The sequence below is a fragment of the Triturus cristatus genome, chromosome 3_2, assembly GCF_964204655.1.
Source record: "Triturus cristatus chromosome 3_2, aTriCri1.1, whole genome shotgun sequence".
NCBI classification, from domain to species: Eukaryota; Metazoa; Chordata; class Amphibia; order Caudata; family Salamandridae; genus Triturus; species Triturus cristatus.
In genome coordinates, this window is record NC_140584.1 from 867,774,796 (window position 1) to 867,801,462 (window position 26,667).

Sequence of the window (26,667 nt, forward strand, 5' to 3'; positions counted from 1 at the left end):
TAAGGCATAATACATTGAATTTAATGCGGATATTTACTGTCAGCCAATGCAGTTTCTTAATGGAGGATGAAACTGGATGGAATTTAGGCACGTCAAAGACAAGCCTGGCTGCCACATTCTGTACACTCTGAAGTTTCTTCATATGTTGTTTTTGGAGCTTGGTGACAAGACCATTACAGTAATCCAGTTTTGCTAGGCTTAATAAAGAGATTTTCTGCTGGTGAAAGGGATACAAGGAAGAATCTTTCTAATGATTCTCAGAGTGTTAGTGTTAAAACTGTCCGAGACAACTGAGATAATGTGTTTATTAAAACTCAGCTTGTCGTATATCATTATACCAAAGTTTTTTGCTTTTTGAACAGGGGTAGGGAGGGTTCCCATCTCTGCTGGCCAGCATGCCGGGCTCCTGAATAAAGGATTATTACCAAAGAGTATCACCTCAGTTTTCTCTGCATTTAATTTGAGCCAATGCTTTCCCATCCAGCCACTAACTGCTCTCATACAGTTGTGAAACTAAGAGATGGTTACTTCAGTGTTGTTAGCAGCCGACACCACGATTTAGGTGTCGTCTGCATAAGAAGTAGGGGAAAAGCCAAAAGATCTGATCAAAGAGGCCAACTCCGAAACATAGACATTAAAGAGCAAAGGGCTTAGAGAAGATCCCTTTTGGACCCCGCACAGAAGTGAGAAAGAGTTAGATGAGAAATTCTGTAGGATGACTGAGTGACTTCTCTTGGCAAAAAAGGATTGAAGTAGAGCCAAGGCTGTGTCGGTGATGCCCAATTTTTTTAGATGGTTGACAAGAGTGATATGGTCAAAGGCTGTCGACAAGTCCAGGAGGATGAGTGCTGCAGAGCCTCCTTTGTCCAGTATGGTTCTTAATTCATCTGTCATTTTTATTAGTGCTGTCTTGGTACTATGTTCGGCCCTAAAGCCGAACTGGGAAGGATCCAACAAATGATTGTCCTGAAAACTTTGGCGATTGTGTGTTAAGTTTTTCCACAAGTTTGGCTGGAAATGGTAACCTAGAGAAGGGGCGATAGTTGGCTGGGTTGTCAGGGTCTAGATTTGATTTCTTTAGGAGTGGTAAAATAGAGGCCCTTTTCCAAAGATCAGGAAAGATACCAGTGCTAAACATCCCTTCAAAGATGCTAGCTAGGAGTGTAGCAATCGGAACTGGAATCTGTTTTAATATTGAAGTAGGGCATGGGTCAAATGGTGATCCTGACTTAGTGTCAGGGGGAAGTTGGTGCAGATGTTAACGGACAACACCACACAGCCATATGGTACTGCAACAAGCAAGGCTGGGTGGGGTCGTGGACCCTTTGTCGAGAGGCACTGCGTCTCTGGGCATGGCTGGAACAGCAGAGCATAACGCTGGTGGTCAACACCTGGCAGGTTCTCTGAACGTCGGGGTGGACGATCTCAGCCGTCGATGCCTTCAGGATCACGAATGGTGTCTCCAGTTGGAGGTGGCGCAAGGTCTTTCAACAGTAAGGAGAACCTTGGTTAGATTTGTTCGCCTCCGAAGAGAATGTGCATTGTCAGCAGTATTGCGCTGGAGTTTCCAAGGCGGCTATCGATCAGTGACGTGTTTTGTCACTAGTGGAGCTCAGGCCTGTTGTTCGCCTTTTCGCCTATACCACTCCTGCCCAGGGTTCTGAAGAAGATCAGGAGCGACCGGGCCCACGTCATCCTTGTGGTACCGGACTGGCCAAGGAAAGTCTGGTATCCAGAGCTTCTGAGTTTGAGTGTCGATCCTCCGATCAGGCTGCCCCTTCTGGAGGATCTTCTGTCGCAGCAGCTGGAGAGGGTTCTCCACCCGAACCTGTCAACTCTGCGCCTCAATGCGTGGAGATTGATCGGTAGCAGTTGATGGCCTTTGACCTTCCTCCCGAAGTCTGTAATGTTATTTTGGCGGCCAGGCCGTTGGCAACATTTTGATTATACTGTACAGAAAGTTCTGTTGACCCTCTTTCTACTGTCCTTTTGTTCATTCTAACCCTTGCCCAGCAAGGCGCTGCTTTGGGAACTCTTAAGGGTTACCTTTCTGCTCTGTCTGCTTTTTTGTGGCTGTCAGATCAGCCTTTTCTCTTTAAATCTCCTATTGTTAATAGATTTCTGAAAGGTGTGGTTTATTTATTTCCACCTACACCCTTTGTTATGCCACTATGGGACCTTAATTTGGTCCTCACTTATCTGATGTGCGCTCCTTTCGAGCCTTTGCACAATTATCCCCTCCGGCTGTTGACCATCAAAACAGCCTTCTTAGTAGTCATTACATCGGCTCGGAGGGTGAGTGATTTGCAGGCGTTATCCAGCTCACACCCTTATCTCCTGTCCTTTCCGGACAAGGTGGTGCCACGCACCAGGGCATCATTCTTACCAAAGGTTGTGACCTCATTCCACCTGGGTCAGTACATTACTTTGCCCACCTTTTTTGCTCCACCACATCCCTCTAAGGAGGAGGAGCATCTCCACCGACTGGACCCAAAAAGAGCTTTGTCGTTCTACCTTAATCGCACAAAAGTGTTTTGGGTGGACGACCAACTCTTTGTGGGGTATGTGGGAGCAAAGAAGGGAAAGGAAGTGCAGAAAAGAACCATCTCTCGCTGGGTTGTTTTCTGCATTAAAATCTGTTATGCCTTGGCGAAGACTCAGCCCCCTGAGGGAGTAGGGGCCCATTCCACCAGGGGAAAGGCCACGACTACGGCCTTGGCACGGAATGTCCCAGTCCAAGACATCTGACAGGCAGCAACATGGGCATCATTGCACACGTTCGCAAAACATTATTGCCTTGATGGTCAAGTGCGCAGGGACGGGCACTTTGCCCGCTCAGTCCTGCAAGACTTTTTAGTCTACCTCATGAGTCCGCAACCCACTGTCGGGATGGTATGGCTCGGGTATCTGATTAACAGGTAAGGAATCTGCAGCTATAAGTCTCTATCAGATGAACAAGTTACTTACCTTCGGTAATGCATTATCTGGTAGAGACTCTATCTAGCTGCAGATTCCTTACAACCCTACCCATGCCTCCCTGCTATGCGAACTGATGTAGGTCTAGAGTTTCTCCCCTTTCAGGGCCCTAATTTTGCACATGTTTTCGTCAGTCACTTTGTGGCTCAGCTGGCGTGGAAAAAATAAAAGTACTGACGTTCGTGCGCCTGGGTGGTGCCTTTGTAGGCACCGCAACGTCCTAACCGACACTACCAACGCCAACGACTTCACGTGGAGCCACCTGACGTTGCACTCAAGAGATATTACTCAGCAAAAGTTTCCGTATCCAGCCTGACAAATTCAAAGGTAAGGAATATGCAGCTAGATAGACTCGACCAGATAATGCATTACTGAAGGTAAGTGACTTGTTCATTAGAACGGCACTGCATGCGCCGTATATGCGCTGATAACATTCTAAAGGCCTGCGTTGTTCACCGTTCTCTGGCCTAGGTGTGTTCTGGGGCTGATAAACACATAAAGGGAAATAGTTTTAACATCAACTTGATCATCACCATGGAACCAGCTGTGGTTATTTCTCCCCCCGCCACTTCTTTCTCAGCAAGGGCCTCTGCCAATCCAATGATTAGATTGGATTGACATATTTGATAAATATGTGTGTGCTCTTGGTGACCAGAATTTTAGTCCTGAATGGAAGAAAGCCATCTTACAGAGCTTTATAAGATTAGGGGGCCAACACATATTTATATTTCTTCCTGAATTATTGGATCAGAATGGGTAAAAGAATACCCGACGTATATAGTAGGGGCAAATTTAGACTGGAGTGTAGGTTTGCCAAAGAAGAAAATATAGTAATGTCTAGGTACAAATTTTATACCTAATCAAATGGAAACAGATGGTGTGTTGAAAGAGGTGTGCCGAATGGTGGTTGAGAGAGGACGTAGAGAAAGTACTGTGGTTTCATCGGTCAGGCATTTTGTCAAAATCTTGGACAAGTTATCTTTGACTGGAAAGAACTTTTTAATGAAGGGCGAAAGATATGTTCCCCTGAGAATTTAGGGAGGAGAATTATACAGCTAGCCCATGAGGGGTATTTGGGTCAGTGTGTGGCGAAAATATAAGTTAAATAATTTTTTGGGTGGCCAAGGATTGATGTACAAACCATTTAGTGGAGAGGTGCTTGGTGTGCAAGGAGAGCTAAAATAGACTTAAAGTTGTCTTCACAGTCTGGTATGATATTCAGGATCTAGGAGAAGCATGGCATCGTGTTTGTTTGGACTTAATTAGGCTATTAGCTGGGATGAGTAGAGAGTTGAGATTTGCCATGGTTTTGGTAGATGTTTTTTCAGTGGGTGGAAGTCAAGTTTATGTGTGAAATCTCCACTAATTTCTCCGTTTGAGGTTATGAGAGGTTGGAAACATATAACCAAACTGGTACGAAGTTGGTTGAAGGAATGTGACGTATAGCGTGCATTCCCTGGTCGGCAGGTTCCAGTGCCACGCACAATTGGAGATTCGGTTAAAATTAAGGATAGCCATGTGAGGAGAGGTTTCGAAGTTTAGAGGGCCTTTTAAAGTCAAGGAAGTGCATGAGTGGCATGTGGTGCTGAAAAATGGAGACAAGTGGAACAGGCGCAGAGTAGCTCTTTAATAAAAAGAAGGTGAGTGTGAAGTGAAAGGTGAAGAAAGTGGTTGCAGTGGGTTTATGCTGATGGGAGATGGGGAGTTGAAAGTTAGATCAAGTAATGCCTCACAGAGCGTTTTGGAAGTGGAAAGGCGGGCTTCCTAAAAGTGGTGATTGTGGTGTACGAGTAATAAGGAGTTATATGGCCGGAGAGGAAGAAGTGAGAGTGGGTCATTTAAGGAAAGAGCTGAGACCACCTACGTATCTGGAGGGTTATGTGCAATTTTTTTTAAATAATATTTTATTGAATTTTCGTGATACCAGCTGGGCTGTAGCCCTACGGATATACATTGGCACAAGATAGTCCGGATATACAGAGTTCGTATACATTATTAACGGCAATTGACATATAAAACAACAAGAACTTTGCGCACAGTTCCAAAACCCATACATTTGAGGAAGTGTAGGTGAGTACTCAAACATGCAGCAATGGTACTTAGTGGGTGACACGGAATGATCAGGGAGGTGCCGGTAACTTCACCCATCAGGGGTCTGAAGGGGGGGGGAGGAAGGTCGATACCCCGGTATGTAGCCCATCAGGAACATATTTTCCTGTTTACGGGGGCAGCCACATGCCTGGAATACCGCCAGCTCAGCGTTCATACATCTGTCTAGTTCCGTTCTCCATTTCCCCACCATCAGGGGGTAGGAGCGAGACCCCCTTCCATAATTGGGCGTTGTCCCGTTTCCTGATAGTGAGGGCCAGCAAAAGCAAGTGCTGTTTGTACCAATTCCCCCCTATCCTGTCAATGCTGTGTCATAGGAACAGTTTAGTGCCATATGGGAGATCACAGGCTAATACCCTACCCAAACATGTAGAGACTTTACGCCAGAAGGGTTGTAAAGCTGTGCAGCTCCACACTGTGTGTATGAAGGTTATCCAGTATTGGGGTATCTTTCATAGATTCACATGCCTAAATCATTCTCCGTTGCCGAGATGGGAGTCCCACAGTAAAATACAAAATTAGTGCCATAAGTAATAAATAGTAGCCTATCTATGTCCTTTTAAAAAAAAAAAAAAAGCCAATAAGCTTCTAGCACCCTCTAGAACACTCCCAGCAGAGGCAAGTTCTCCTCAGATTTTCACCGCACATTGTGTGGGAGTCTCCCTGAGTGCTACTAAGTTTTTTCCTTCTATTCAACTCTTCTGAGGAAAATGTCAGATAAGAAAAGCCTCTTAACGCCCTTGCAAGACTTGTGGGAAGAAGAGGGTCCATGTAGATGATTTACATAAAGATTGTATTTATTACCTTTATCCAAGGCATGAGGTGAAAGACTATAAAATCTTTCTAATAAGACCCTCAAGGACAGAGAGGGAAGATTGCTCCTGTGGCTTCAATCCACAAAAGAAAAGGCTCGCTCGTCAGATGAGGAAGAAGGATTGCCTTCAACTTCTCACAAGAGGACTAGATCACAGGATAGCTCTTCAGGTGAGGGAAGGAAGCATCTTAAGTCTTCCCAAGAGAAACCTGTGAGCAAAGAGAGGAGCTCCAAACACTCCTCAGAGTCCTCTCTACCGGTCACCTCTTCGCCTGTCAAAAAAGAAAAAGAGCGTCCAAGATCGACTTCTACTGACGCAGTGAGTAGAAAACATGTAAAGAAATCTGTATCGGCGACGATTTCTCGGTCATCGGCGACGATATGTGTGAATTCGTCGACTGCACCCGTCACGATGACGGCAATTTATTTACCTATATCTTCAACTAAGATCTCTATTGTGACGAGACCTCCATTAGTTTCACCCGTCGACGCCTCATCGTCGAGAAAAACGCTAGAAAAGAAATTGTCGCCAAAGGAACCGTCGATGACGAAGGTTCCGTCGACGACAAGGGTACCGTCGTCGACTAAGACACCGTCGACAGCGACACCGCTGCCGACGAGACTGTCCACGGCAACACCGTCAACGACCATCGAGTACATCATCTCAGTTGTCTATTGCTACACCGTCGACGGCAGTTCCGCTGACTACGAGAATTCCTTCAATAGTAATTTCTGGACCTTCGAGTATTTCTCATACCATGACTGTTCCAAAGCCTTTTCTTCCTCCGCCTTTGCAAGACTATAGCAAGGTGTCACCTTTGCTACCATCTCCGCTTTTGGAGGGTTATATTGAGGAGGAGGAGGATGAGGAGGATGACGATGGTCTATGTGGAGTAGCTCATAGTCCATCAAAGCTACATGTGAAATGCCAAGATGACGACAATGATGAGGAAGATTATCATGAGGAGTATTATGAGGAGCCATACATGGCTCCTCGTCATGCTTATCAGTTTAATCCTCAACAGGAAGCACGTCATAGAGAGATGGCTCATCTACCTCCGTCGCTGATTCAGGATCTGCAGGCTATGTTGGCAGATTATCTGCAGAGATTCCCTCCTCAACAAATTACACCACAAGCTCCGGTTCCTCAGGAGGTACCGGTGACTGTACCGTAGCCTCAAATACCCAGTACACCGGTGAATACAACCAGTCCAGTTCCAGCTGACCCTGAAGTTCACAACACTTCCTCTTCGGAAGAAGTGGAAGAAGGAGACTTACCGGATCCATCTGCTTTTCCGGATCCTTGGGATGATTATATAATTCCGACGCCATTACCTCCTCCACATCTATCTTCAGATAGACCCCCAGAGGACATCGGGGGGTTTCATAATTTGATGCAGAGGGCAGCCAATAGGTTCCACTTACCTAACACGGTAAAAAGACAGACTGTTTTCCACATGATTTTAAAGAGGACACGAGAAGGATTGTACGGTCGATTCCGATCATCGACTATATTTGGCAGGAGGGTGTGAAGATCATGAAGACGCCAGCATCTATACAAGCGGTGCTGCCCCGTGTTGAGAAAAAATATAAAGCTCCTGAAGATAGTCCATCTTGCCTTGTTGGCCATCCAAGGCCAGATTCGGTTATATCCCAGGCCGCACAGAGACGGTCAAAGAATCCGGCAACACCAATTACTACTCCTCCGAACAGAGAGGGACGTAGGATGGACCTCATGGGGAAGAAATTCTCGGCAATGGCAGCGGCATCAATTTGGGCAGCATATGCCTTAGCCATTATCGGCCATTATGACCGTCAAATGTGGTCCGATATGGCGGGGATGATAGACCTCATCCCGGAAGAAAACAAGCAGGACGCTCGAAAGATTTTATTGGAAGGTTAAAGGGCTGCCTCTGAGACTATTGATTGCGCCTTGGACATAGCTAGCACAAGTTTTAGGCAGCTGGCAGGAGCGGCATTACTTCGACGCCAGGGGTGGCTGAAAGCCACTGCCTTCAGACCTGAGGTTCAGGTAAAAATCCTAGACATGGCATATGATGGAGAGTCGCTTTTTGGTAAGCACATTGATGACGCTCTTCTGGCTATAAAGAACGATACAGATACCGCAAAGTCATTAGGGGCTTTACAGTATAGAAGAGTTCCATTTATAGGCGCCAGAGGGTGAGGATTCACCACCTACAAGGGAGGTTATCAAAGAAATCAACAATACCAATATCAGCCTCAATATCGTCGGTCTTACAACCCACCAGCATACCCCAATCCTCAACAGCTGGTTTCTCTCGCCAGGGGGGTCGCAAGCGAACACCTCAACAGGGCCGTGTCTCTGGCAGAAAGCAATGAGTGCAGCCGGGTACCAGTCAATTTTCCCTCTCTACCCGTGGGCGCAAAAATTTCTACTTTCGCACAGCGGTGGTGCAAGATCACTTCAGACCACTGGGCGTTGGACCGAGTCACCAAGGGTCAAACCCTAGAATTTATTCAAAAACCACCTATTACTCCGCCCAGGGGTCCCCCTCGTCTTCACTTACTACGAAAGGAAGTCTTGATCATGCTCCTCAAGGAAGCTAAAGAGGAAGTACCATCCAATCAGAAAGGAAGAGGATTCTATTCTCGTTTCTTCCTAATAAAAAAGAGGTCAGGAGAATGGCGACCAATTCTGGACTTAAGAAAACTCAACAAGCTTCTAAAAAAAACAGACGTTCAGGATAGTGATGCTTTACGATATTTTTGGAAGGCTTAAACACAGGAGATTTCATGACTTCTCTCGATATGGAGGATGCATACTTTCATATCCCAATTCACCCGAAACACCGGAAATATCTATGGTTCACAGTGACTGGTACCCACTATCAATTCAAGGTGCTCCTGTTCGGCTTAAAGTCAGCACCACGGATCTTTACCAAGTGCCTAGCACCAGTAGCTGCAGCCTTGCGATCTCAGGGGTGTCAAGTTTTTCCATACCTCGACGATTGGCTGCTCAAAGCCCCATCAAAGCAGGAAGCCGGTCAGACAACGGCAGCTTGTCTCCACCTTTTCAATACATTGGGGTTCACTTTAAAGGGGGGAAAATCAAAATTGCATCCAACCCAAGTAATTTTGTTTCTGGGAGCATCTCTGGACACGGCCCAATGCAAAGCATTCTTGTCTCGAGAGAGATATGACTCCAAAGGCTGGCAAGGTTCATTTCATAAAGGTCAGTTTCTGTTTGAATATTCAAATCGCTGCTAGGGATGTGCTAGTCAGCGATAAACTTAGTACCTTTAGCGAGGCTAAAGATGAGACCTTTGCAGGAGGAACTGCAGAAACAGTGGCAACAGACTGTAGGATCTTTCGAAGATGTAATTCATATCAAGAATAGTGGAGGCTCTTCAGTGGGGGTCTCAGACGGCGAACCTTGCTCAAGGTTTTTTCTCCAAAATATCCTGGATTTTATTTTGACAGATGCCTCCATGGAGGGATGGGAGGTCATCTGCAGGATTTAAAAATCCAGCGGAAGTGGTAGTTGATGCAGAAAAAGCTACACATCAACAGCTTGGAACTCAAGGCGATTTTCTTATCTCTCCAGACGTTCCTTCCAAGGATAAGAGGTTCCTCAGTGCTGGTCCGTACTGACAATACGACCAGCATGTACTACATAAACAAACAAGGAGGAACGAAATCAATAACACTATCTCAAGAGGCCCGGAATTATGGAACTGGACAACGTTCAGCGGAATCGCTTTGCGGGCCGAGCATGTCAGAGCTCTGGCGGATACACTAAGCAGGTCCCAGTCCAGCTGCCACGTGTGGGAGCTAGAACAGACACAGGTGAACAGGATCTTTCGCAAATGGGGGAAGCCAACTCTACCTGTTTGCAACAGAAGAGAACACAAAATGCCAGTTTTACGCCAGCAGGTTCTCACAACCGGGGTCAAGGGGGAATGTCCTTTTAATGTGATGGTCAGGGATTTATGCCTTCGCCTTTCCTCCCAGCCCATTAATCCCCAGGGTTCTAATGAAGATTGTCAGGAGGCTGTCGCCTAATCTTGATTGCTCCGCGTTGGCCAAGACAGTATTGGTTCCCGGAACTACTTCTGTTGTCGCAGGACAAACCCATTCTCCTTCTTCCATCACCAACAATGTTATCGAGGAACAAGAGGCAAGTGATCCATCCGGATCCATATTCTCTTCATTTGCACGCATGGCTCCTGAATTCCTAGAGTTTAAGGATATCAATATGTCACAAGACTGTAGAGAAATACTGGCCAAGTCACGTGCTGAAAGCACGATCAAGACCTATAGTCTGAAGTGGAAGAGATTCTGTAGCTGGTGCGAGAGGAACAAAGTTCATCCAGTACAAACCCCTGCTAAGCAGATTTTGCCTTGGTTACTGTCGCTAGCCAAGTCGAACCTCACTTTCTTTTCAGTTAAGGTTCACCTGGCAGCAATTTCGTGGTACAGGAAATCTCCTCACGCTCCTTCTCTCTGTTCATCTAGCATAAAGCAATTCATGAGGGGTCTTTTCCGCACCTTCTCCAGAGTGGAATCTCAATGTGGTTCTAACGCAATTGATGAGAAGAACATTCGAACCAATTCATAAAGCAGAGCTTACATTTCTTACATGGAAGATTTCTCTTTTGCTGGCTTTCACTTCGGCGAGAAGTTTGATTGAATTACAAGTGTTTACAATAAAAGAAACTTTCTTACAATTTACAGAAAACTACGTAGCCCTTCAGACAAATCCAAGGTTTATTCCGAAAGTGTCATCACAATTTGACCTAAATGAGCCGGTAATACTGCAAACTTTCTCTTCAAACCAATCTAGCCCAGCCGAACGGGCTCTACATACATTGGCTATCAAAAGATGTTTGAAATTTTATCTTCACAAAACAAAGGAGATAAGGAAAACAGATCAACTTCTGGTGGCGTATGGTCAAGTGAAACTTGGAACTACAGTAATGTAGGCCACGATCGCCAGATTGGTGGCTTCTGCTATACAATTCTGCCACGAAAAAGCAAATAAACCTCTAGCAGTGAAAGCTAAAGCTCACTCCACAAGAACTGTTGCTGTGTCTACAGCTTTGTTTGCTGGTGTGACATTGGACAAGATATGCCATGTTGCGACATGGAAGAATGTCCATATGTTCACAAGACGCGACTTCCTCCGGTCTGAGCAAAAGGAAGATGCAGCGGTTGGACCGGCTGTGTTGCGTCATCTTTTTAACTAACGTCAGATTTCTTTAAGTTTCATAAGGAACACTTATTTGTTGTTTTCTTTGTCTAATTTTAAGTGCATTCAGTGAATGTAACAATGTATTTAATAAGTGATTTCTTACTCTGATTTATTAGCTCTGTGTATCTATATGAATAGATTAATGGTTAAATTGATCTCTTTTTCAACATTGCTATAGAGTATAATGCTTGTGTAAAGGTAGTGGATAACTATTGGGAGTTTGAAATTATACGTCTCCCACCTTCCACTAAGGACAGTACAATTAGGGTCCTGCTTGCTATTCTGATTCAGGTATGTGAATCTATGAAAGATACCCCAATACTGGATAAGAACACAAGTTACTTACCTGTAACTACAGTTATCCAGTATTGGTATCTTTCATAGATTCACATGCAACCCACCCTTCTACCCGTGGAGTCAGTTCTTTGATTTTGGGTATACTTACTTCTCACTTGTGCTTGGAAAATCTGAGGAGAACTTGCCTCTGCTGGGAGTGTTCTAGAGGGTCCTAGCAGCTTATTGGCTGGAGCCAACTTTGGTCCTTTTTTTGATAAGATATAGATAGGCTACTAAGATATGGCCTTTGGCCCTGTTAGCCTATTTATTACGTATGGCACTACTTTTGTATTTTACTGTGTGATTCCCATCTTGGCGACGGGGAATGGTTCAGGCATGTGAATCTATGAAAGATACCAATAATGGATAACTGTAGTTACAGGTAAGTAATTTGTTTTCTTCCCTCGTCGCGTTCACAGCGTAGACATTGGGGAGATTGGACGACCCCCATCCTCCATACACTGAGTCTTGTATAGTATACCTGATGTACATATTTCAATTGGATGAGGCAATATCGGGAGGACACTGCTGCGCCCCGGGACTAGCTATGGCCTCGGCTCAGTCATCGTCTGTTAAGTCAGGTATGTAGTCCTGTCACGTCCTTCTAGTCTTGTGTAGTGTCGTTTTTGAATTTGTCGTGAACTGATTTTATGGGCACCCAGGTCTCCGATGAAGAGACGGCCTTCGAGGGAATGGAACTCTGGCAAGCTGTCTAGAGTAAGGATCGTGGGGGTCAGGGCATTGCGTAATTGGAGATATTTATAAAACTGTGACTTGTGCAGCTGGAATTCTGTCTGTAACTACTGGAAGGACTTTAAAGTCGTCTCCTTCATAATATCTCCCAGTGTGGATATACTCACTAAGTCCCATTTGCAGAATCCCGTCAGGGCTGAAACTTGACGCATTTGGGTTCCGTGCCAAAGGGGGGGTCGCTTGAGTCAATCTACCCCGCCACCCCATTTGCCCAACAACGTACCACCAGAGCCGAATTACCGTCTTACAGGCATGGGGCAGGAAGTATAGGTAAGTAGCTGCAGGAGAGGGGCACCCACCAGTGCTGTGTGTTCCAGTGCAAATGCCAGGTCTAATGGTGAACAGTACCACCAATCATTTACAATCAGTAAAGGAGAGGCTGCGCAGTAGGAAATACGTTTGCCGCTGCGATACCTCCACAATAGGTCGATTGTGCTCAAGTTTGTAGAGCGACCCGGACTGCCCCACCATTCCATTGGAATTTTTTTTTTGTTTGTTTTAAACTCCTTTTATTAAAGTTAGGGCATAATATAATCACGTAAATACACGTATACTGTCAGTTTACTGGTACATTTTTCTTATATCAACGTTCATAGCACTGTTACATCGTAATATCAGACTGATCACATCCATGAACCCATACACCTCACTTCACCCCTTCCAGGAATTTTTTTTTATGAATGGCATTAGTATTCGCAAACCAAGATAGTAGTATGTGGTATGTAAAGTTTTGTAGTCGATACAACAATCTAGGTAGGGAGACCATTTTAAAAATCGTTGAGCGTCCATACAGTGAAAGCGGAAGGGAGGACCATATTTTCGTCTCATCTCGGAGACTGGTGAGAAGGGGATTAATGTTATGTGCCCCTAAGGTCTGTGGGCAGGGCGACATAAAGTATTTAAAGCCCCCTGTTGCGTGGATCAGTTGGGCCGCCCATGCGCCTCTGCCCTGATTGCCGCACACCAGGAATAAGACGGATTTGGAGGGATTAGTATGGAGCCCGGTGGTGTGTCCAAAAACCCGGAGGATCTGTAGGATACGGTGACCAGAGATCCATGGATCCGTCATGAAGCAGAGGACATTGTATTCATATAACGCGATGCGGTCGGGGCGCAACCGCGGCCACCTCAAGCCCCCCGAGCACTGGGTCCCCGCTCACCCTAGCCGCCAATGGTTCTACTGCTAAAGCAAATAAAAGTGGGGATAGGGGGCAGCCCTGCCGCGTACCGCGAATGATGGGGAATGGGGCTGAGATATGACCCGCAATGCGCACCGAGGCAGTGGGGTCCATGTATAACAGTGGAACATACGCCAGGAAACGCGGCCCGAAAGTGACAGCTTCGAGTAACTGGAAAAGGTACTCCCACCTAAGGGAGTCAAAGGCCATGTCAATATCAGCAAGTAGTATAGCTGGGGGGCGCCTCAACTCTTGGGCCATCGCATGGCGCTGTGAAACTGACAATTCAAATATTGTGTCTGTTGGCCCGGTGCAGCATAAAGCCAGATTGAGCTGGGTGAATTCGATCCAGTAAACAAGTGCGCAGGCGATTGGTCATGACCTTGCCCAGTAGTTTGGGCTCAAAGTTGATAAGAGCGATAGGCCTGTATGAGGACAGTTGTTCTGGTGGGCGGCCGGGTTTCAGGAAAAGGACGATCTCGGCATGCCCCCAGTCCTGGGGCAACTGACGTTCTTCGAGTGCTTCGTGTATCGCCTCTAACAGGTGGGGGCATAAGATGGACATGTAGGATCGGAGGAATTCCACGGGGAATCCTTTAGGGCCGGTGGCCCGTCCCTGGCGCGCAGCGCCGCCAACGCCGAACTTAGTTCATCGGCCGTAATCGGGGCATCGAACTGATCTCTCATCTGAGTTATGTGCAATTTTAATTTATTCTTCTCTTGCCATTGCATTGGAGAATCCCCTGGAGTTCCTATAGTCAATTTTTTAAATGTTATATATAACTTTTATATATTATTTAAAACATTTCTTTTTATTTATTTCCAATGTGTGGTGTTTTAATGGAGAACTGCGGGGTTGGAGGGTAGGGATATGTTGTGTTTTTAAAACATATTTAGGAATCTTTACTGTGAATGTTCTGTTGTTGATTCCTGAAGCGTGGAGGTTCTTTCCTGTGGCAGTTGCGAGTTGTGGCTAGCACAGGGAAGTAATGCTCGTGCAGGTTAAATAAAGGCCTTCTTCATTAGAACCACACACTGTCTGCAGTGCCAGAGGGTGTGGCATATACACCGGAGTGCGAAACAATCAAGTGAACACTCACTTGAAAAACTGCGTGCACTACAAATGTGTGTTCTAAAAGCTTAATCAAATTGCAACATAATTCACTTGATTGTTTTGCATTTCATTCGTATGTGGGACAGGCAGCCCACAAATACTGCGTAGCACACTGAAATCTAGCTTAGATCTGACAATCATTTTTTAACTGATAGGTAAACTATTGTTTTAAACCACGCAATAAATGGTGTGCACCGCATTCATACACTTTTTTGACATATACACCGGAGTGCCTGAATACCGGGAGAAAGAGAGAACAGAAACTGTTTGGGAAAGCAGGTTGGAGCAAACTCTGTTCTGAATACTGGACAGGGACTAGTTAAGGCCTGTATAACCCGAACAACAATGCAAATAAAGCGCAATAAACAGTAAGAGGAACATAGGAAAGCACTAAGCAGAAGTAATGGTAATAACTAAGATTTGAAACATGGAATGCAAGATAGACAGCAGAAAGAACAGATGGGCAAACCTAAATAAGTAACTGGAAAAATAAGACAGTTGCAGGAAACTGGGAGAGGCAGGTATGAGGAGCGAGGTTTGGTACTTTGCAGAGAGAAAAGAACACTGGAATGGAGGACAAGGAATCTACAAAGCAAATAACAGGACTGGAAGTATACAGACAGAACAAAGTAGCTGCATCTGAATGTGCAGCATATTAGTATGCAAACAGAATAATGTGCACTGGAATACAAGACAAGGATTCTGCATACAAACATTAGAAGGATTAAAAGTATGAAGGCAAAATAAGGAACTACCCTGAAATGTAGGATAACAATTTCTGCAATACTCCAGGAACAAGACCGGGAGAGAGAAGTAATATAATCAAGGAATTGAAAACAGAGGATATATAGTAGCAGGATAGGTACAAATGTATATTCAAACCTCATAGTAGCTAGGAATAGGTTTTACAGCCAAGCAGCAAGTCAGGCCAGATTCCTACAAAGTTTCACATTAATGACAACCCTGACCTTTCAGATTACTTGGAAGATCTTGCTAGTTGCTGGAGGAATCTGATATAGACTACTAGCCGCAGATTCCTTCATGTAGAATTATCCCCAGGAGTGAGACTGGATCCGGAAAACTTTCTTGCCCAGCATCCTTGCGCGCCGGGTAGACGGCATCACGCAACTCCGCCCAGGCGTCGTCCGCATACGTGACGTCAGCGAGGTCACATAAGTCCCACCCCGGCACGCCTATGTCAGTTTTTTCCGTTTCCGCGTGCAACGCGGATCTTGTTTGTGCTCTGGGGCTGTTTAGGCCTTTCCCTTACGCTATTGCTGCGTGTGTGGGAACAGTGTGCGAATGCCTTCGGGCTTTAAAACTTGCTCGTTGTGTGGCCGCCTCATGTCGGCGACGGATCCTCACCCCATCTGTATGTGGTGTTTGGGGGAGCACCACGACTCCACTGATTGTGAGGCGTGTCAGCAGATGAAGCCGAAGTCCCGGCGGGAGCGCCAGATGAAAAATATTTCGGCTCGTGTGTCCCAGTCGGTGTCACAGCTTCCCTTGCCGACTTCGATCTTCCCCCAGGTTGCAAGAGCGCCGCTCACCTATTGATAAGTGTCGCAGATTATCCCCGAGGGTCGGATTCCGGCCTGTCTGGGGCATGGGCTCTCCGCGGGTGGTGCGGCCCCGTGTGTCGTCCCCTTATCCACCGTTTCCCGGCGCGGGGGCGACCAGAGCCCAGATGGAGACATATGCGGCGGCTTTGCAGGCCTCGCTGGCTTCTCCTCCTCCTTCCCCTCTTGGGATGTCAGCGGATCCCTTGCAGTGTGCAGGGCCCTCCGTGGCATTGCCGGCGGCTCCAGCCCCAACTGGTTCGGATCCAGGCTCGGAGGATGTGGTGCCGTTGGGGTGCGGCCTTTCGGGGGTCCCTCCTTCGGACCACGGCGCCTCTGCTTCGCCACAAACTCCTGTGGGAGTCACTGTGGTGTGGCGGGAGGTCGCCGGGGCTCAGGTCACACTCCCAAGCCCCTCTCGGTCCTCTGGACAGGCGGTGGCCTTGTCCGAGGTGACGCCACTACGGTGCCGGCGGCTGCTGGCCCTGGCGGCGCCACAGGGGTTGGTGGAGGGCCCATCTCGCCCTGTCATGAGTCGCGGCTGGCGGAGGACTCCTCGTCCCTCCCCGGGCCCTTTTCGTCCCTCCACGCAGGCGGCTGCCTTGTCGGAGGTCGGGTCGGTGCTGCCCCTTTGCCACTCCGGCTCAGCTCTGGTCTCCTGCGCCGTGTGCTGTGTCGGAGGTCGCACCTGCGCCTTCTCCGGCGCCGGTCGACGACAGTGTCCTGCCTCAGGTTGCGGACTCTACGGCGCCGGGCTGATGTCGGGTTTTTGACTCGTCTTTAGATGCCTCCTCTTCTCCAGAGATTCGGCGGTTGGTGGTGTCATCCTCGCCGGAGACGGGCCGCAGTGTCGTGGCTTTTTCCCCCGACGTCGTCTAAAGGCGGTTCCTCGCCGGCTCCACGACCGCGGTCTTCGCCGGAGAAGCCGCAGGTCCCCCACTCCTCAGTCCCTCTTCCTTCCTTCCGGCCTTGGCCCTTCCTTCCTCCGGTTGGCTTGGGGGGGATGGCCACCTTAGCTTGCAGCTGTCGCCTAACGAGAATCTGCTTTCCCCTCCGCGGGGCCCTATGGAGGTGGGTGCGGCTTTCGCCCGCGTTGTTTCCATAGCTGTGGGAATTTTTGCGTATGGGTGATCCGCAACCCATTTCCCCGCAGATCATCTTCTGGAGGTTCTCCAGCAGGGCTCTGGTAGTAGGGAACTGTTGCTTCCCTTCGAGGGTTCTCTCCACTCCTTTCTCTTGGGGACTTGGGGCCGTTCTGCCACGCGGGACCCGGTGCCCCAGCACATTCTGCACCACCACCATCCGGCACCGTGTGATCCGGTGTGCCTTTCTCTTCACCCTTCGACCAGAGGCCCCCTTTTGCAGTCTGCCTTTCCTGCTTTGCCGCTGCTGTTGTCTCCCCCGTCACGGGAGGCCCGCTGGCTGGACTCCTGGGGGCGCAATATGTTTGCCTCGACCAGTGCGGCTCTGCGGGCCCTTAACACACTGTGTATTTTGGCTAGGGCCACTACTTGCTTGTGGGACTCGGCGGAGTCCCTTATATCTGCCACTTCTCAGGAGGGTGCCTGTGTGGATTTGAGACACCATGTCTTGGATGGTCGGGAGCTGGTGGCATTTATCCTTCACTCCGCTCTGGATATCTCGGAGATGCTGGGTCATGCCTTGGCTTCTTCGGTTGCCCTTCGTGGCCATGCCTGGCTCCGGGACAGTGTGTTCCCGGAGAATGCTCGAGAACGGCTGGTGGACCTTCCCTTTGATGATGCTGTTTTGTTCCATGCCCCCGCGGACTCAGCCATCCAGAGGTTCTTGGCGGGGCTTCGTCGTCCTCCTCATCCTCCTCCTCCCCCTCCCCCTCCTTCTCCTCCTCAGTGACCTGTTTGTTGTTCTGGTTCTTGGAGCTGTTTCTTCTGTTGAGGCAGGCCGCCCCGGTTGTCTGTTCTGTGTGCTTCCTGGCCACTCGAGTCCTCCTTGCTGAGGCTGTGGTGCTGTTGGCTGCTGGCCAGCCCTTTGTGACTGTGTGTTTTTCCCTTGAGGTTTTTTTTTTTTAACACCATGCTGGGCCTGAGATTGGGTATTCTGCGTTTCCCCTCTGGCTGCTTGATAGGCCTCCTGCGGGATTTTTTGCCGCAGGTCTTTTTTGTTGTCCTCTGCTGCGGAAGTTTCTTCCTAAGAGGTTCCCAAGTCTTGGGGTGTGACATGCCCTATGTGGGGCAGGGTTGGCTGTTAAATAGCTCTGATATGTGCTGGGGAGTTGTTGTCGCCTGTGGGCTTCTGCTCTTCGTGGTGTTATGGTATGCTGCGGATGCAACCTCCTTCTTCACCTTCTTGTTTTGAGCGATTCGTTCTGTGGTGTCCCTGGCGTCTGGCGGAGCTTGCCAGTGCCGGCCTCTTGTTCTTTCTGCATCGTTGTGCCTTCTTGGGGTCTTAGTGGGACTGTCATCATGCCTCCTCCGCTGCTTCCAGTGGGCCTTGCACTTGGTTCTACCTCTTCTCCCTGTGGGGGGGATGATCCCGGACTTCTGGACCCTCTTGCGGGTGCAGTTTGTCCCTGCGGGCGTTGGACGATTCTTCCAGGGTGACCTTGAGTTCCCCTTTTCGGCTTCCGCCTGCTTCTTGCTGCAGGCGCCGTACTGTCTGGGATTGCCTTTGCTCTGCCTCTTCTCCTTGGAGTCTCTAGGTTGCTCTTCTCCTTCGGTGCTTCTTTCCTTGCCTTGGGCGGAGGTTTTTGTTGCCTCACATGGGCGTAGGGTGTTTGGCCTCTTTGCGGCTTGCCTTGTTTCCTCTGCTGAGTAAGGACAGGCTATCTTTTTCTTTTCCCTTTGCCTGGGGGATGGGGCACCTCGTCCTGTTTTCGGACTCGGCCCCCGTGCGGCTCTCTGTTGTGCCCCGGTGGGTGGGGTCCTCTCGCAGACCCTCCTTCCCCTTGGGTATGGCTACGGTATCTATTCTACATGAAGGAATCTGCGGCTAGTAGTCTCTATCAGATGTACGAGTTACTTACCTTCGGTAACGATGTATCTGGTAGAGACAATTCTAGCCGCAGATTGCTTCACGGCCCGCCCTTCCTCCCTGTTCTGCGAGTGCTTGTGATTTGGTCTTTTGCACTCGCCTCCCTGTGGGTGGCTGTGTCTTCTATGAGTACATTCTTTCCCTCTTTCTGTCAGGCTGTCCCTTTTTCCTCCCTGTTGTCACATGAGAGGATAGGTTTGTTGGTACTTCTAGCTCTTTGCGATCCTTGAGGTTGGGGTCTTTTGGCTGTGCCTCTGCCCTTGTTCCTGATGGGGGTTGTCACACACTGTGATGGGGATGTCTTGGAGTTTTGTCGTTCCCTGTGTGTCCCCGACTGGTTCCCCTTCCTTGTCATTGGTTGGGGTTGTAGTCCTGTTTCATGTTATCGTGACATTTTTACATATGTCCCTTGTCACCGGGGGATGCAGTCTCTGTACTGGCAGGGTTGCTGCTCTGTTCTTTATTCTTTCCCTGCCTTTGGGTACTGGAGTGCTGGGCATTGCTCTTCGTGGTGTTGTTCCTCACCATTCCTTTTTTGTTTTTTTCGCACACTGTTCCTATACTCTCACAGTTTTGTCTGCTGGCTCCGCGTTGTGGCGCGGAAAAGTTCTCCGAAGAAAACTGACGTAGGCATGCCGGGGTGGGACTTATGTGACCTAGCGGACGTCGTGTATGTGGACGACGCCTTGGCGGAGTCACGTGATGCCATCCCCCCGGCGCGCAGGGAAGCTGGGCAAGAAAGTTTTCCGGATCCAGTCTCACGCCTGGGGATAATTCCACATGAAGGAATCTGCGGTTAGAATCGTCTCTACCAGATACATCGTTACTAAAGGTCAGTAACTCGTACATACAGTACCAGGGACAGCCAAGTGAAAGCAATTAAAGAGATGGTGGGCATCAAAGCTCCACCTCGAGAGGGAAGGCTGTACTTGGACTTGGAGAGGAGAAGACAAAATAAGCCAGCAGGCCCAGATAAGGAAACTGGAAAACGAGGAATGGAGTGCGGGTTGGAGCTGTGAGAGAATGCACATAACTATGAGTCAATGAATTGCTAAGGGCTAGGAACTGTGATAAAACAAATTATTCCAGCTCCAGGATATGAGCTTGGCAATGATTGACTACAGGAAAAACTAGGTGTACCATAATGCATCAGAATGCTGAAGTAGCATCCAGGACTGGAGTGAAAAGTGGAGCAAGGTTTGCACTGTGCCACTGTATATTCTGTAGTAAATTATTGTGAAGACAGGATCCTTACAAGGTCCTTGTGAGGACCGCTTGGTTGGCAGGATTGTAGAATCCTGGAAGTTGTAGAAGCACAATATTGTTGATTAGCCTTGCACAAGCCAATTCTATGCTTATTTAGTATACTTACTGTAGCTCTATGGATTCAACTTAACCCATGAGTCTGCACTGTTTAACAGCTTTTATCTGTTTCCCTTTCTAGGATCCCGATCATGGTGTTGGTCGGAGTGGAACTGTCAACAGCGTTGGAAGTAACCAGTCAATTCCCAGCATGTCAATTAGTGCCAGCAGCCAAAGCAGTAGTGTAAATAGTCTCCCAGATGCCTCTGATGACAAGAGTGAGCTGGAACTGATGGAAGGGGACCACACAGTGATGTCAAACAGTTCGGTCATCCATTTAAAACCTGTGAGTATTGTTGGATTTTCTGAAAGCACAGCAGTAGCAGAACTATAATGTGCATTATGTGACCAAGACAGAGCCTTTCTTTTAGTACAGCGTTTCACCATTATGCTTTAGTTCCTACAATTTAATGTTCGCAGACTAAATTGCATTTAATTGATTTATTATTTTTTTTATCTCAAGAGGCAAGAAAGGCACCTTTCTGCAGCATGTGAAGATTTGTAGCTATTCAGTTGTGTGTTGAGAATAGTTTCTCAGACATTGCATTTCTGGGGATTGAAAGGGGACAAAATAATAAAAACAAATATTGGGTCCGTAGTCCATCATGCCTCACTCTGGCAGTTGCTCCACAACCCCAGTTCTTTGTTCGAGAATAAACTTAGAAACTCAGATCACTACTAAGGCTGTTGATATCCTTTTTTGAAAGGGCTTCTTTCATCATTTTGGATATTCCATCTTCACTGCAAGTCTGTTGCATTTGAACTGATTTCCCTTGGTTTTTCTGTCAAGCCGAGAGTCAGCGTGCATGCGCTGCTCTGCGAGACTTCTTGTACTGGGGTATGGAATAGAAGCCTGTGAGAAAGTGCCCTCTTTCTGCATGGTTGCCCCCACTTTTTGCTCAACTGCTGATGTACTTTGACTCAGTGCGCCCTTTTGCTCCTGCCAATCATGTACCCAGGGCCTATGTTCTTTCCCTAAAACTGCATTGAAGACCAAACCCAATTAGCACTCTCTGGCCACAGATCAGCCCCTGGTAAATGGTTCCAATTGTACCATCCTTATAGGCCCTGTACCTTTACACTCACACACTGCCTTGGCAGGCTGCTTTTTTGGTGCAGAACAATGTAAAGAGTCGAAATGGCACACATCCCTGTGTGCCATGCCTACAACCCACTGTCGTGGCATAGATCAGCCACCACTCTAGCTGGGTGCACTATACCAGTGGTTAGGGTACAGGTGCATGAGCCCTGTACCCCATACAGTGTCTAAGCTAATTCTTAGACATTGTATGTGCAGTAATGCCATTAAGAGTATATGGTGCTGGGAGTTTCTCATTACGAACTTCACAGTACCATAATGGCTTTACTGAAAACTGAGAAGTTTGGTATCAAACTTCTCAGCACATTAAACCCACACTGATGCCAGTGTGGGATTTAATGAAAAATGCGCACAGAGGGCATCTTAGAGATGCCCCCTGAAAAATGACCTAACACACATATCCAGGCTGAGTGACTGCTCCTCAGCTGCCACCACTAGAAATGTTTTTGGACCCCTGGGTCAAAAGCCTGCTGCTCTTGGGGGGCCCGAAACAATGCACATCCTGAGACGAGGTGTCAAGCCTCCTCCCCCAGGCTGAGCAGGGTCCACGGAGGGTAAGCTTCAAAAGCTTGCGGCCTTTGTTAGCTTCCCCAGGCCTTTTGCTCCTACCAGCAACTGGTCCCCACTGGTTCTGCCCCCCCCTTTCCCCCACCTCCCCTTTGGGCAGGAGAACCGGCAGGAAAACCAAGTGACGAAGGGAGGTATTCCCACCTTTGCCAACCCCGTCCCGTTGGTGGGGGAGGCCAGGTGAAGCACTTCTCTGTCCCTGCCATCTTGCATATGGGGGACCCAGCTAACCAGAGTAAGGCAAATGCCCCCCTCCCACTGGAGGGTGGCATAGTAGAGGGTGTACCCACCCCAAGGAAGGGACCCATTGGTCCCAACCTTTAGCTTACCTGTAACGCCGCTAAATCTAGTAATTAGGGCCACCCCTGAAGCTTACCTCCTCCGACAAGCAACGACCCAGAAAAAAGAAGGAGGACCGAACAGCCGTGCCGAAGCTAAGAGGAGGAGGACGCCCACTGACTTTGCCCCAGCCCTATCAGCCTGTCCCCACCTTGAACCTGCAGATGCAAAACTCTGGTGTGTCCTGCAGCCAGCAACCTCAAGAACCCTTAGGATCTGCCCTGCCTTCCAAAGAAAAGACTTTGTCACTCGTGAACACCGGATTTGTTCACCATTAGATCCCAGCTCTGGCAAAATCCGCGAGTCTGCACCACTCTGCACCTGTCGCCCAAGTTCAAGTGGCCCAACACCACGAGGAGGTCTACCCAGCGATTCTGACCCGAGATCTGGTGATCTCTGACCTGCCTCTAATCTCCCAGTAAAGCCTGCAGCCTCTTTCTGGAGGAACGCCACAACAGGGTCTGGTAAGGGAAACCTGACGCCTAAAGACACCCCTGCACCCGAAGTCCCATGGCCTTGGGTGGCCCAACCGTCTTTGTCCCGGCATCCCAACATACCCCTCCAACCGATTGTCACCTTCGTCCCCAAGCCTGCAGTCTTGGTTGAAACCGGAGAATCCCCATTGAAACCAACAGAGCACCCGATGCTAAAACTGCACTCTGCACCGGGCCGCCGCTGCGGGTGCACTTTTTTGTGCTAAACAGGATCCCCCTTTGCCCTGAGCTTAACACCTGGAGCTTTGCTCCCACAACCCAGTGGCCCGCTCGTAAGCAGTCACCTTATCCCCCATTGGATAACATTGGGCCTCAGCACTCTGCTCCCGGCCACCCTAGTGCAGCTGAGGGTGTAACAAGAGTGCATCCTTGACCCTGGGGTAACCCATGTTCTAACCCCAGATGCTCAACCCCAAAGACCGATTACCAACCTGGTAACGTTAACTTCATTTCTCTCTGTAGTAACCTACTGACTGTTTTTCTCCGAAAAATGTTTCACGTTTTGAGTTGATTTGTATGGAAACCTAAAAAAGTACAAATGTGCAAAACTGTTTTTACTTACCTTTTCTAGGAAATGTCCCAGTGTGATATCTAGGCATAACACACTGAGTAGAAAAACTAATCTAAAAAGTAATCTAATAGTAACTAAAAAGAAATCTGAACAATAATTTCAAGACCTTGACTTACCTGTATTTCAAACAACTGCGTTTGAACTTGCGTTCACTTGTAAAAACTGCATAATATTTTGCAAAACATTTAATTCACTTACCTGTGCCAGGCTTTGCTTGGTTCTAGAAATAAAATAAGTTAATACTATTTTTGCTAGAAACTAAATTGGTTTGAGTTCAGTCTTTGAGTGTATGATATCATTTGCTGACTGAATGTGTACAACAAATGATTAACACTACCCTCTGATAAAGCCTTACTTCTCGCCCACACTACCACAAATACAGAGTAAGGTGCTATCTACTTTGACCTCTGCCTACCTTTGGGGTTCCACTGGACTCTGTGCACACTATACCCCATATTTGTATAGTATATACAGAGCCAGCTTCCTACAATGCCCTGCCCACTCTCCACCCATATTTGTCATTGGCTTGTGTCATTTTCCTTCATAAATGCTGGCTTCTGATGGATACTTCTGCCTGTGCATTCCTCACCTTATGAATACCCCCTGCGCCAGCATTCCGCGGAAATTCTTTCCTAGCTCTCACACGTCGACGAGGATGTCACAATAGCACGGCTCTGATCGCGACACTGTATGACGTCATCGGAGCCATAAGAGGACCTCGTCTGCGTGCTGACGTCAGTTCCCTTTTTTCCGTGCCGTAGACACGTAGCGATATTTCTAGGGCCTCTCCATTTCTTGAAGAAAACTTTGTATCCTTGTTGATTTCTGATGGCTACTTCCAGGAAGACTGGATTTAAACCCTGCAGAGAGTGTGGCGGGCCTATGTCGATTACGGACCCATATGAAGATTGCCTCTGGTGCTTATCGTCGGACCACGACGTCGAAGAATGCCGAAGCTGCAGGAAAATGAATCCTAAGTCCATTAAAGAGCGTGAAGCTAAGCTGTTTATGGCCAAAGCCAAAAAGGAGAAGAGGCGTCGTAAAAGGGCGAAGTCATCGTCTTCCCATACATCGAAGTCAAGAAGGCATAAGAAGTCTAAGAGGAGACATGGCTCCGTTCTTCGAAGGCCAGGGCTTTGAGGTCGCCGACTCCAGCTGAACGACTTCGAAGAAAGGACTTTGTTTCTCCATCTCCTCGGGTGACGCCGGCTCCCTCTCCATTTCCAGGGTCGCCGGCTTCGAAAGGCTCTTCGCTGCATGAAGGCTCTCCGGCTCCTGCAATGTCTCAGACGCCTAGGGAGTCGTCACCAGGCCGCGTGACTTCACCTGTGCGTCCCCGGCACCACAGCCTCCAGTTCAACCTCAGGAAGGTACGGATCTATATCCTGCTTTTCCTGCTCCTGGGTCAGACTCTACGCATTTTCTTAATGTGATGTTTGACATGTTTGCCAGGGCCTCTGCTCCATCCGGGGTCCTTTGGCCTTTAACTTGGGTGTTCCTCACCTCTATCCTCAGGCACCCTTTATGCCATTCTTGCCGTCTTCTCTGGCTTGGCATTTCCCGGCGCCGAGGACCTCCACTCCGGCTCTTCGGACTCCTTCAGCTGCTGAGTCGGCGCCGCCTCGAGTTCGATCGACGATATTTGAAGCTGAGGCTCCTCTGTCGACGCCGTTGATGACTTCACTGGCGCCGCGTGTGGTGACGCAGATTCCTAAATTACGCTCTAGGAGAGAGGCGCAGAAGCTCCTTGAAGAGGAGGAATATGAACAAAATCAGAAGGAAGGAGAGATTGTTGAGTCTATAGATGAGTTTGAGGGCCTACATGAGGCCAGTGGCTTGGATACTTCTCCTGAATATGATCTCCCACCTGTGAAGGCTGGGGTTGTGCAAGACATTGCTCCTTATCATGTGGTCAGAAGGAAGGCAGCTAATTTGTTTAATCAGCAGCTTACCTCAGCTGAGGTGAAATCTAATAGCCTTACCGAGGTTCTTAATACAGCTTCTTCAGCTTCTGAACCGTTGCTTCCCTTTACTGAGGCTTTGATGGAACCAATAATGGAGGTGTGGCAGAAGCCTTTGTCTGCTCCTGCGGTTTCTCGTTCCATCTCTAGAACGTACAGGCCTGCTCATGGGGATCCAGCTTTCCTGTCTTCGCATCCATCACCGGAAAGCTTGGTGGTCCAGGCTTCGTGTTCGAAGCTGTCTTTTGGTTCTTTCCCTATCAAACCTGGTGATAGGGATTCTAAAAAGATGGAGCAGGCAGCAAAGAAGGTGTTCTCTTCTGCTAGTATGGCTCTTAAATCCACTAATGCAACTTGTCTTCTTGGAAGGTATATCCATGCTTTGAGGGACTCAGTCATGCACCTAGCTCTGAAGTTGCCTAAGGAGGATCGGAATAATTTCTTGGAGGTCCTTTCTGATTCTCAGGCTGTGGCCCGTCAGGTGATTCAATCGGGTCTGGACACTGCTAACTCTGTGGCTCGTGTGATGGGGTCCTCTGTGGCGGCAAGGAGACAGGCTTGGCTTCGGTCGTCTGGTTTCTCACCTGATGTTCAGGCAACTCTGCTGGATTTGCTCTTTGGGTCAAAACTCTTTGGTTCAAAGGCGGACTCAGCCTTGGAGCGTTTTAAAGACAGCAGGGCTACTGCAAGGTCTCTGGGACTCCAGGTGCAGTCTAGAGGATACGGCTACAAGAGGGATCGTGGTTTTGGGAGATCTGCTTCCTTTCGTGGCCGCCAGCAGTCTCAACAAGGTCAGCAACAGCAGAATCCCTTGTACAAGTCGTACAGAGGGAGGAGTAAAAGAGGCCTCAGGGGAGCAGCTCGACAACAATCCTCCTCCTCTTCCTCTACTTCCCCTCCCGCCAACAGGTACAACAGGAAAGCAGTTCTCTCTCCCCCATCTTAGAACATGTTGGTCCGGTTGGAGGTCGGGTGTCCCTCTTTCTACAAGACTGGAGACTGATCATGTCAGATCGTTGGGTCTTGACTCTTGTAGAGAATGGGTACGCCCTTCCCTTTTTGGAGTATCATCCTCCTTACCCTCCTCGCCAGGGTTGGTGCTCAGAGGACCACTTACTGCTTTTACAGCAGGAGGTTCTTACCTTGCTACAGAAAGGTGCGATAGAGGTGGTTCCGGAGCAAGAAAGGGGTCA

The 26,667-nt window shown here is 48.3% G+C and overlaps 1 protein-coding gene across 4 annotated transcripts in view; it reads left to right on the plus strand.

Moving 5' to 3' along the window:
* TAOK1 (TAO kinase 1) overlaps positions 1 to 26,667 on the plus strand; it is a 1,366,047-nt gene that overhangs the window by 806,178 nt on the left and 533,202 nt on the right. For all 4 annotated transcript variants that reach the window (XM_085649205.1, XM_085649204.1, XM_085649206.1 and 1 more), the window contains exon 12: positions 20,526 to 20,729. In XM_085649205.1, the coding sequence (XP_085505331.1) occupies positions 20,526 to 20,729 (204 nt within the window). The remainder of the gene's footprint in view (positions 1 to 20,525; positions 20,730 to 26,667) is intronic.